Source organism: Gopherus flavomarginatus, chromosome 1, assembly GCF_025201925.1.
Source record: "Gopherus flavomarginatus isolate rGopFla2 chromosome 1, rGopFla2.mat.asm, whole genome shotgun sequence".
Lineage (NCBI taxonomy): Eukaryota > Metazoa > Chordata > Testudines > Testudinidae > Gopherus > Gopherus flavomarginatus.
In genome coordinates this window covers 4,665,983-4,678,273 of record NC_066617.1, presented here as the reverse complement: position 1 = coordinate 4,678,273, position 12,291 = coordinate 4,665,983, and the positions used below count along the sequence as shown (strand labels likewise).

Here is a 12,291-nt window from a genome sequence, read left to right as displayed (position 1 = left end):
TTAGCTTCATCTATTCTCCTGTCTCCAATAGTGAGGAGAAACAGCAGCATCAACATAAAGGAGAAGATCACTGAATTGTCCCTTCCTAGACTAACCTGAACAAATTCCTTCCTAATCTAATTAAATTGAAAAATGGCTAAGGGACTTCCAAAAGGTACTGAGAAGATTTAAACGTCCTAATTCTATTTCCAGTTATTCAGAATTATGTTTCCCAATTGCATATGTTGCTCCTAAATTCTGCGAGCAGCTTCGAATTGTGAATCCTATAAAACCTGCAACTGAGAAACTGCACAAGACAAAACCCTGGTCCCTCATAAAAATCACAGCAAGTAAGTGAAAAATTCAGTCCTAAATAGAAATGGACCCTTCCGCCATATCTGTAGGGTTAGAAAGAAATTGATTTCAAATGGACTGATCTAATTGATCGAGGAGATGAAGTCTGAAGAAGCGTTTAGAAGAGTGCTGATTCTTGTGTGATTTTATACAGTCTAGGACTGCCTGGAGGATCTGTTATGTCATTTGTGGAGGAGGTCCTCATTAGTTACCAAACAAACTAGATTGCCTTGCTTTGTCCTCCTTTCAATGGAGCTGTTTTCCTCAGGGGTTGCAATGATTGGGCTAATGGCAGCCTCAGAGGATGTGAAGGGCACTTTGCACTCTTCATCTTTCTTTCATCTTAAAATTGTACGGGCCAACTGCATTCCTTGTGCCATTCAACGGATTTTTCTGGGGCAACAATTAGAATGATGTCAAGGTGCTTCTGAGTGGCATCAGTAGTACAACAAGCCCTGATGAAAGGAATCCAGGTTGGTCCTTTCAATTCATACTGGTCGTGCTTAGGGGAATTAGGCAGTTCATTGTAAACCTGCTAGGAAGGAGGGAGCCACTTTTCTGCATTCTTACCAGCTCCATCGCCAGTGGGTCAGATCCATTTCCCTTTGAAGTTAATGGGAATCCTTCCTTGCCTCCAGTGTATTTCCTGTCAGACCTTTATATCTGAAATTCACCCTTTGGCACAGGAGATGGTACGATGCCTATAGACAACTTTTGTTACACATTGAACTTATAACTAGGTCTCATGAGGGACTTAAGTGGAGCATAGGCCTTTGTAATGATCCTCTGTGCAAGGGTGAATTTCACCCTGTGGTGAGTACATCTTGGCTTAACACTGGACCTCCAGTTGGGTCACCAATGTTGTCTCAAAGAGCTTCCTCCAGCAGATTTGCTGATGAGTCAAGTCCAGGGATGGCGGAGAGTGATGGACGGCAGTGCTCTTTTGTAGCAAGGCTTTGAATTAAGTACACTGTATTCAAAACCATCTCTCCATTCATGAGCAGCCAAGAAGTGGAGGTCTTGTAAGACAATGCAGCTGACTGAGACCAGCAACAGGATAAGGAGAGATGAAATCACCCATTCTTAGGGAAGAACCAGTTGGTTATGTGATGAGATTTCACATAAAATCTGACTAACCATAGGGCATCTTGCAGAAAACTTTCCTGCCTGAACCAGAGTGTTATTTAAAATGCAAACTGTCTCCTCAAGAGTGGGTCTCATGTGCAGGGAAGAAGTATCTTCCTCTGATTTTAAGGAACCACTTGAAGCTCTTTGAAGTTGACTTCACTGTGCTGATTTACACCAAGAGAGCACCTTCATTTTCCAGTAAAAATCTTTTGAAAAATACCAAATGCAGAACTCTATTTGAATGAAATGGAAACAGCCCTGAATTGGGTGGCTTTTGTCATACTAGAGACCTCGGCCTCTATTTTTTTAGAATGACTCTGTTGCTCAATGGAGAGGTGTCTAGTCCCCACTATAATGTATTAATATTCAGAAGAACTTCCAGCCTTAGCATCCTTATTCTGCCTGTTTGATATGGCTAGAAAAAGAGGCACGTTGAGGTGAAGGTCACATGCGGGTCAACCCAATATTTCTGACACATCCTGCCAAAGGCTGAGCTCAAGGTGCTTGGGGCAGGAAGTCGCAGGGGGCGCTCTGATTTATGGGCCAGCTACAGTCCTGCCATGATTCTAGTGACGTCATTGATGCTTCAGTGGGATATTCGGAAGCCTTGAACGGGAACCATCCAATGCAGTTCAGGAGCAGTGGTGAGTATGGGGATGAGTAATGACTATGACTGGATTTATTGGTGACTGAAAGTTTTCTGTCAAAGAAGAGTCTTACAGAATTCTGTAGGTTGGTCAGTCTTGCAATTAATCGCGTCTAATCCCACAGCAATGTGACTGCAGTTGAAGTTCTCCTTATCTCTATCTGCCTCTTTCCCTCCATCATAGAGGAGACAGACAGCACCTCTGGCTCAGCCCATGCCCAGAGGTCCCGAGGAGTCTGCGCGGTGCAAGGGCATACCCCTGCTGGTGGCACCAGCACAAGCATCAAGGCGGCACATCTCACAGCCCTTGGTAGCAGCTATTTCTCAGTAACAGCTGGATGCTGCAGGGAGCCGCTACTGCTTTGCTCCCCCTCCCACCCCGATCTCTGTCCATCATTTCTAGGCCGTCATGGCTGCAAAAAGTTTCCCTAGTGACCTCATCTGAGTAATAATGGATTAAATGAAGATATGAACTTCACAAATGCACGTTAGGCTTTCTGATGGCATACCAACACTCAGTGATGATTCCTCGCCTCAGATTTTGGGACTATTTGATTTTCATTCAAAAAAGTTTTATATTTCCATTTCTTAACAAAGAGTCCCTTGTAATGCTCAAGGGGCAGATGCTGAGCCACTGGACATTAGTAGAACTCCATAGACTTCATTGACTTCCGTGTCTTAAAACTGAGCTAAGGCATTTTATGCTGCTCGCGTTAGAACCAATCCAGCTGAAGGTGTACTTTCCACTTGAAAAATTCATTCTCATAATGGCTGAAAAGCTTTCTGTCAGAGAAGAATCTTACAGAATTCTGTAGGTTGGGAAGTCTCGCAATTAATGGGGTCTAATCCCACAGCAATGTGACCCTTGAAGAAGTTCTCCTTATCTCTATCTCTCTTGTGCTTCTTTCCAGTGCTCTTGGCCACTCCTCAATAGAAATGCAGTAGCTGATGTTTTCCATTGCTTTCCCTGGCTCAGCATCTACCCTTAAACTTTGAATATGGGAATGACATCTGAGAACTTGAAGTCAATCTAATAATCTTCAGTGTTGGAACATCTAATGCCAGTAAAAAGTAATTATGGCTATAATAAATACAGCTCTTTCGCCATATAACACTTAATGAATGTTTGTAAAGTGCTTTGAAATGCTAAGATCAGAGGAAGCCTCAGACCATGTACCATGAGAATTACAAATCTACTACTGGAGGTCAACAGAGACACACTCAGTTGGAGGTCAGACTGGAGTGACTGGCAGAGTCAGAAAAAAACCCGAATGGCTTGGACTGCTCATGCTGATACAACTCTCTATTTCCTGAACCTGTCTGGACACGTAATTCCTGTGGAGAGTATTATCCTCATGTTTAAGAAAACATAATGAAAGTGGATCACAACATGAGCTATTTTTTGTAATTATTGATACTTAGATCCAAAAAAACAAACATTTTTTAACAGGACATGTTACAAACCTTGTCTTGTAAAACAGCATAACAGGGATTAACCTTGAGCTCAGCCTTCGGTAGGATGCGTCAGAAGTATTGGGTTGTATTTCTGTTTCTGCAACTGACCTATATGTGACATTCACCTCAACAAGCCTCTTTTTCTAGGCCTATCAAACAGGGAGGGTAAGGATGCTAAGGCTGGAAATTCTTCAGAATATTTATACATTGTTGTGGGGATTAGACACCTCTGCATTGAGTAACAGAGTCATTCTAAAAAAAATAGAGGCCGAAGTCTTTAGTATCACAAAAGCCACACAATTTGGGGCTGTTTCAGTTTCATTCAAATAGAGTTCTGCATTTGGTATTTTTCAAAAGACTTTTATTGGAAAATGGTGCTCACTAGGTATAAATCAGCACGGTTAAGTCAACTTCAAAGAGCTTCAAGTGGTTCCTTAAAATCAAAGGAAGATACTTCTTCCTTGCACATGGGACCCTCTCTTGAGGACACAGTTTACACTTTAAACAAAACTGCTGTCCTTCACTCTCCGCCATCCCTGGACTTGACTCATGAGCAAAACTGCCGAAGGAAGCCCTTTGAGACAGCATTGGTGACCCAACTGCAGGTCCAGTGTTACGCCAAGATGTACTCACCACAGGGTGAAATTCACCCCTGCACAGAGGATCATTGCAAAGGCCTATGCTCCATTCAAGTCCCTCATGAGACCTAGTTATAATTTCAATGTGTAACGAAAGTTGTCTATAGGCATCGTACCATCTCCTGTGTCAAAGGGTGAATTTCAGATATAAAGGTCTGACAGGAAATACACTGGAGGCAAGGAATGATTCCCATTAACTTCAAAGGGAAATGGATCTGACCCACTGGTGATGGAGCTGGTAAGAATGCAGAAAAGTGGCTCCCTCCTTCCTAGCAGGTTTACAATGAACTGCCTAATTCCCCTAAGCACGACCAGTATGAATTGAAAGGACCAACCTGGATTCCTTTCATCAGGGCTTGTGCTACTGACGCCACTCAGAAGCACCTTGACATTTATTCTCATTGTAGCTCTAATAAAGTCAGTGGAATGACAAAAGGAATGCAGTTGTCCCATACAATTTTAAGATGAAAGAAAGATGAAGCGTGCAACCTGCACTTCACGCCCTCTGAGGCTGCCATTAGCCCAATCATTGCAACCCCTGAGGAAAACATCTCCACCTAAAGGAGGATGTAGCAAGACAATCAAGCTTGTTTGGTAACTAATGAGAACTTCCTCCACAAATGACATCACAGATGCTCCAGGCAGTCCTAGACTGTATAAAAGCACACAAGAATCAGCACTCTTCTAAACACTTCTTCAGACTTCGTCTTCTCGGTCAATTAGGTAAGTCCATTTGGAATCAATTTCTTTCTATCCCCAGAGATGTGGCGGTAGGATCCATTTCTATTTAGGACTGAATCTTGCACTTACTGGCTGTGATTTTTATGAGGGATCAGGGTTCTCTTCCATAATTGTCTTGTGCAGTTAATCAGTAGCAGGTGTTACAGGATTCTCGATTGGAAGCTGCTCGGGGAATTTAGGAGCAGCATATTCCATTGGGAAACATAATTCCAAATAACTGGAAATAGAATTAGGACATTTAAATCTTCTCAGTTACTTTAGGAAGTCCCTTAGCCATTTTTCATTTGGTTGGATAAGGAAGGAACTTGTTCAGGACAGTCCAGGAAGGGCCTATTCAGTGATTTTCTCCTTCATGCTGATGCTGCTGTTACTCCTCACTATTGGAGACAGGAGGATGCATGAAGCTGACAAGTGGTATGATCCAATTCAACAATTCCTATGTTCTTCTGAGCAGAAATACCCATTGAGGGTGCTTCTCCTCGGATGGTGTAATTTAGTGTCGCTCCGTGGAAGCCAGAGGACCTGAAGCCATTTTACCCCAGCAGAGGAGCTTGTCCTTAGTGATTTCTTTGCAGAAAAGCTAAGTCTCTGTTTCTCTATTAGCAATTATTCATGACTCCCACGGTTTGAGAGGAGTAGCTGTGTTAATCTGTATCAGCAAAAACAACGAGAAGTCCTTGTGGTACCTTAGAGACTAACAAATTGACTTGGGCATCAGCTTCTGTGGGCTAAAACCCACTTCATCAGATGCCTATAGTGGAAAAAACAGAGACAGGTATCTTTTCATGTGCTTTTATACCTGCCTCTGTGTTTTCCACTCCATGCATCTGATGGAGTGGGTTGCAGCCCACAAAAGCTTATGCCCAAGCCAATTTCTTAGACTCTCAGGTGCCACAAGGACTCCTCGTTGTTTTTCCCAAGGTTTGGAAACTCAAAGAACAACGCTGGGATACCAGACTCAACTGGTTTGCATGCAGAGGTGAAATCCTCAAACGAAAGGATGCAATTACCATGATCTCGATCAGGTTCTCTTTGAGAAATGTCCAAAATGGACACAGAATCCCTGGTGTCCAGTGTAGAAATCGTGACCCTTATTTCAGGCGATGTTTTTTTATACAAAGTCCTTGAGAGGGGCTCAAAGGGTCCTGTTGGGAGGGAAGTTTAGTGCGAGTGGACTAGAGGCATAGAAAGAGGATTCAGGAAGAAATACATAGCCACGGACATAGGGACTAAGGCCACTTCTCCTCTCTCTCTCGGGCCCCTATTGGCTGCAATAGTAACCAAGCTTTCAAGCCTTTCTTCCACCGGCACTTATGAACATAAGAACGGCTGTACCGGGTCAGACCAAAGGTCCATCTAGCCCAGTATCCTGTCTACCGACAGTGGCAAATGCCAGGTGCCCCGGAGGGAGTGAACCTAACAGGCAAGGATCAAGTGATCTCTCTCCGGCCATCCATCTCCACCCTCTGACAAACAGAGGCTAGGGACACCATTCCTTACCCATCCTGGCTAATAGCCATTAATGGATTTAACCTCCATGAATTGATCCAGTTCTCTTTTAAACGTCGGTATAGTCCAGCCTTCACAACCTCCTCTGGCAAGGAGTTCCACAAGTTGACGTGCATTGCATGAAGAAGAACTTCCTTTCATTTGTTTTAAACCTGCTGCCCATTAATTTCATTTGGTGATCCCTAGTTTTTGTATTATGGGAATAAGTAAATAACTTTTCCTTATCCACTTTCTCCACACCACTCATGATTTTATACACGTATCAGAGGGGTAGCCATGTTAGTCTGGATCTGTAAAAGCAGCAAAGAATCCTGTGGCACCTTATAGACTAACAGACGTTTTGGAGCATGAGCTTTCGTGGGTGAATACCCACTTCTTCAGATGCATGAGCTCATGCATCTGAAGATGTGGGTATTCACCCACGAAAGCTCATGCTCCAAAACATCTGTTAGTCTATAAGGCGCCACAGGATTCTTTGCTGATTTTATACACCTCTATCATATCCCCCCTTAGTCTCCTCTGTTCCAAGCTGAAGAGTCCTAGCCTCTTTAACTCTCCTTATGTGGGACCCTTTCCAAACCCCTTATCATTTTAGTTGCCCTTTTCTGAACCTTTTCTAATGCCACTATATCTTTTCTCAGATGAGAAGACCACATCTGTACGTAGTATTCGAGATGTGGGCATACCATTGATTTCTTTAAGAGCAATAACATCTTCTCCTTCTTATTCTCTATCCCCTTTTTAATGATTCCTAACATCCTCTTTGCACTTGTACAGTCTTTTGACTCTAGTCCCTGTTGTGCGTTTCAGGTTTACCTCCATCCCAGAAAGATGATTTCGTCCAGCCTGTGCTATCCAGAATGCGGGGTGGCCCGGCCCTGGCCGGTCACTGGTGCCGCCAACCAGCCATGCGTTAGGCAGTGCCCTGACTCCGAAGTGGTGATCCAGCCCTCACCAGCTGTCGTGACCCTTCCAGGACCAATTCTCAGCCATTTCTCTCAACACAGTGCAGTGGGAGCTGAAGGAGCACCTGTGGTCGGACCCGGTTACGGAGGCTCATTCGGTTGGGGGGGCTATGGAGGCCTTTACGGAGGATCGTACGGTTTAGGCGGATATGGTGGTTACGGAAGATTGTACGGTTCAGGCGGATATGGTGGTTACGGCAGCCGTTATGGTTATGGGGGATTAGGCTGTTATGGGGGACTAGGTGGTTACCTGGGTGGTTATGGTTATGGGGGACTAGGTGGTTCTGGGGTATCTTGCCATAGGTACCTCAGTGGAAGCTGTGGGCCATGCTAATGCCAGCAGCAACATCCGTGGAAGAAGGAAGGAATTGAACAGCCAGATACAGATTCACCCCTGATCTTTTGGGCATGGCTTTCAGAAGTGCTGGGCAAACAGGGCTCCAGTTGAACTCCATGGAGCTGTGTGTGCTCAGCACCTTGGGCTGACAGCCATGCTGCATTTCTAATCTTACGCTTTAGGACTCTTTCTGCCAAGGCTTTCCCACCCGTGTGCTGATTCTCGCTTTCACATGTGGACTCATTCTGAATTACACTTTGGTTTTTTACACCAACCCCGCCTGGTGAAGGCAACGGGGGCATAGAGATAGGCATGATTTTCGTTTACTGTCATTTTAAGTCCCTTGAGAGTGAGAAAAAAAGACCTTGCTGTTAAGGAGAATTAGGTCCTATATGTTCTAACCTTTCCATCACTATGTACCTCTACTGACTTGCTTTGACCTTTGCTGCAGCAGACGTCTGATGGAGAAGCTGCGTAGTCTCTGGTTCTCTTTGGCTTTGTCTCATTTCCCACCGACCGGGGTAAAGCAATACACTTAAAAGGGTTATAAGGGGGACTTGTTTGTCAACCTCTGCAGCTGCACCAACACAAAGAGAATATTTGGTCTGAACTACATCCCACTGAGACCTGTGATCGGTCGTGGATCTCCTTGAAACACTTGATATACATTCTTTCTGCTCTGTAGTATTTCTTCCTGTAACTGTGTACTGCCGATTTCATTTGCATTAAAAATTCTGCTGCATCATAATATCAATCTTTTGGTTCTCTTTGTTCCTCCCTACTTGTTTAAAAATCGTACCAGATGAAATTCATCCTTGTGCAGAAGGCAGCACGAGATACTTCTCAAGCTGCACCTTTTCTAAGCAATGGAGTGAGAGGAGCTATTGAAGTGGTTCATAGTGTTATGAGGGCTGTCTGTACAATGGCGGAGTTCCTCTTTGCATTCCCTGTTTTAGCAAAGAGTCTTTTCCTGCAGAGACCAGACACATGTGGGGTCAGCGTGCACAGAGCCAGAGGTGCTGTCTGTCTTGTCTGTGGAGTCAGTTGTAGTATTCGATGGATGGGGCTCTCTCATGCTCAGCTCCTCGTACCCATCTGGCCAGGCCACGGGGAGCCTGGGACTCCACTGGCAGCCGGTGCATTCCCAACCTACCTTCTCTAGGGTGGGCTCGCTCTGAAGTGAAGTGGTGCAGTAGGTAGGGGGAGAGAGAGATGGGATTTTCAAAAGGAAACCAAAAAAATTGTTCAGAGAGACTTTGAATTCTAATGCACAATTTGGCGGCATCTAATCCCAGGAAAAAAATCTACTATGAAAATAATACAGCTCTGTGCAGCCACAAAACTTTAGGGAGACTTTAATCAAAGTCCTTTGATTTCAGGAAGCCTCTGATCATAGAGCATAGTATCACTATTAGGTCTGGTTTATGTGGAGGTGAACAAGCCCATTGAGGGAAAGGTCACACAGGAAGCAAGTGGGACAGTCAGCAATAAAACCAGTCACGGTGATTACTCACCCTGTGCTCACCACTGCTCCTGATCTGCATTGGACAGTTCCCATTCAAGGCTCCCAAATATTCAACTGCTGCGTCAGTGAAATCAGGAGAATGATCGCAGGAATGTAGCTGGCCCAGAAAGTTTGCAGAGGAAAGAGAGCTGCAGGGTGTAATGTGCTCCTCACCCCATGTGCAGTTAGAATCATAGAGTTATAGAATATGATGGTTGGAAGAGACCTCAGGAGCTCCTCTAATTAGGAACAAACTAATCATCAAAAACACAGAGGAAAAAAATTCCATGAATAGGCGGAGTTGTCAAAGTTTGGTTTGTAACTGATTGGGCCTTCAGGAACAAATGGCCTCTCAAGTCCTCCAGCAGCCTAAAAAACTCTCTAAAAATGTATCAGAGGGGTAGCCTGTGTTAGTCTGGATCTGTAAAAGGGAACAGAGAGTCCTGGGGCACTTTAAAGACTAAGTGAGGTATTGGAGCATAAGCTTTCGTGGGTGAATACTTACACGTCAGATACATCTGACAAAGTGGATATTCACCCATGAAAGCTTGTGTTCCAAGATATCAGTTAGTCTTTAAGGTGCCACAGGACTCTGTTACTGTCTAAAAAGAGATGGTTACTCACCTTTGTAACTATTGTTCTTCTAGAGGTGCTGCCCATATCCATTCCAATTAGGAGTGTGCGCGCCGTGTGCATGATCGTCGGAAGATTTTTACCCTAGCAGGACTCGGTGGGTCGGCTGAGGCGCCCCCTGGAGTGGCGCCCTTATGGAACCGGATAGATGCCTCTGCCAACCCAGTGCCTATCAGTTCCTTCTTGCCGACCACTCCGACCGTGGGGAAGGAGGGCGGGTTTGGAATGGATATGAGCAACACATCTCGAAGAACAACAGTTACAAAGGTGAGTAACCATCTTTTCTTCTTCAAGTGCTTGCTCATAGCGTTTTCAATTAGGTGACTCCCAAGCCTTGCCTAGGCAGTGGGGTCGGAGAAAGATGTCGTGGAGCGCAGGACCACTGAACCAAATACAGCATAATCCCTGGACTGCTGCGCTATCGCATAGTAGGAAGGGAAGGTATGGACTGAAGAGCAAGCTGCCACCCTACAGATCTCCTATATAGGCACATGAGCCAGGAAAGTGCAGGACAAAGCTTGAGGCCAAGTTGAATGGGCAGTAACGTGCATAGTTGGGGCGCCAGTCAAGTCATAGCGTGCCCGGATACATGATGTAATCCAGGATGAGATAAGCTGCGTGAAGACTGGGAGGCCCTTCATCCTGTCTGCCACCACCACAAACAGCTGGGTTGTCTTTCTGAAAGGTTTAGTTCGCTCGATGTAAAAGGCGAGGGCCCTTCGAACATCTGGGGAGTGCAGCTGTTGTTCCCGTCGAGAAGCGTGCGGCTTCGGATAGAAAACCGGAGGGAAGATGTCTTGACATGGAAGGCAGACACCATGTTAGGAAGGAAAGCGGGGTGTGGTTGCAGCTGTACCTTGTCCTTATGAAACACCGTATACGGTGAGTCTGAAGTGAGGGCTCGATGCTCGACACAGGTCTCGCCGAGGTAATAGTAACAAGGAAAGCTATTTTCCAGGAAAGGTAGAGAAGCGAGCAGGTGGTCATTGGCTTGAACGCAGCACCCGTGAGTCTGGATAGGACCAGATTGAGGTCCCACGTAGGGGCCGGATGCTGAACGTGCGCGTACAGATGTTCTAATCCCTTGAGGAACCTGCTGACCATAGGATTGGAGAAGATCAAGCGCCCATTTTCGCACGGGTGGAAGGCCAAAATCGCTGCTAGGTGTACTCTGATGGATGAAACTGCTAGACTCTGCTATTGCAAGGACAAGAGATAGTCTAAGATGGTAGGTACTGACGCCTCCAGAGGGGCAGTATTGCTCAGAGTGCACCAGCAGGAGAAGCACTTCCATTTGGCCAGATACGTGGTCCTAGTAGAGGGCTTTCTGCTCCCCAAGAGAACGTGCTGCACTGAGCAGGAGCAACGGAGCTCAGACTGAGTTAGCCATGCAGCATCCATGCTGTGAGATGGAGGGATTGTAGGTCTGGACGACACAGTTGGCCGTGCTCCTGGGTGATCAGGTCCAGCCACAGCGGAAGAGGAATTGGTGTGGTCACCGATAGGTTGAGGAGTGTGGTGTAGAAATGCTGCCTGGGCCACGCCGGGGCAATTAGTATCAAGCTGTCCTTGTCTTCTCACAATTTGAGAAGGACCTTGGGGACTAATGGGAATGGAGGAACGGTGTAACACAGATGATCCTTCTATGGTATCAGGAAGGCGTCCAACAGAGAGCGCTGGGAGAGCCCCTGGAGACAGCAGAACACCTGGCACTTCCGATTCTCGCGAGAGGCCGAGAAGTCAATGTGGGGAAATCCCCCCCACTCCTTGAAAACAGAATGGATAACATCCGGGCGAATCAACCGCTCATGATCCTGGAAGGATCTGCTGAGGCTATCTGCCAAGGTGTTGTGGATGCCTGGGAGAAATGACGCCACCGGGTGGATTGAGTGAGATATGCAGAACTCCCACAATTTGATGGCCTCCTGACAGAGGGAAGACGATCGCACTCCCCCTTGCTTGTTGGTATAAAACAGGGCATTGTGTTGTCTGTGAAGACTGCGACACCACGGCCCTGGAGGTGCTTGCGGAAAACCTTACATGCCAGGGGAACTGTGCTCACTGCCTGTACGTTGATGTGTATGGTTTTTTCTCATGAGGACCAAAGGCCTTGTGTATGAAGGCTCTTCAGGTGAGTGCCCCAGCCCAGAGATGACGCCTCCGTGGTCAGGACCAGGGACGGCTGTGGTGCATGGAATGGCACTCCCCCGCATACTAAGCTGGGGTTCAGCCACCAAGCCAGAGACCATAAAACCTGTGGCGGTACGGTTAGCACTGCGTCCAAATCGTGCCGCCCTGAATGGTAGACGGATTCGAGCCAGGCCTGGGGAGGACAGAAGCATAGTCTGGCATGTTTGCTCACAAAGGTGCACACCGCCATGTGGCCCAGAAGACCGAAACAC

General features: G+C 46.1%; 1 protein-coding gene across 1 annotated transcript; it reads left to right on the top strand.

Annotated features, from left to right (window-relative positions):
- Positions 1-7,281: 7,281 nt before the first annotated feature.
- Positions 7,282-8,036, top strand: LOC127032862 (claw keratin-like). Its single transcript, XM_050920460.1, has one exon. The coding sequence runs from the start codon at positions 7,282-7,284 to the stop codon at positions 7,747-7,749; it is 468 nt and encodes a 155-aa protein (XP_050776417.1). The 3' UTR covers positions 7,750-8,036.
- The last annotated feature ends 4,255 nt before the right edge of the window (positions 8,037-12,291 follow it).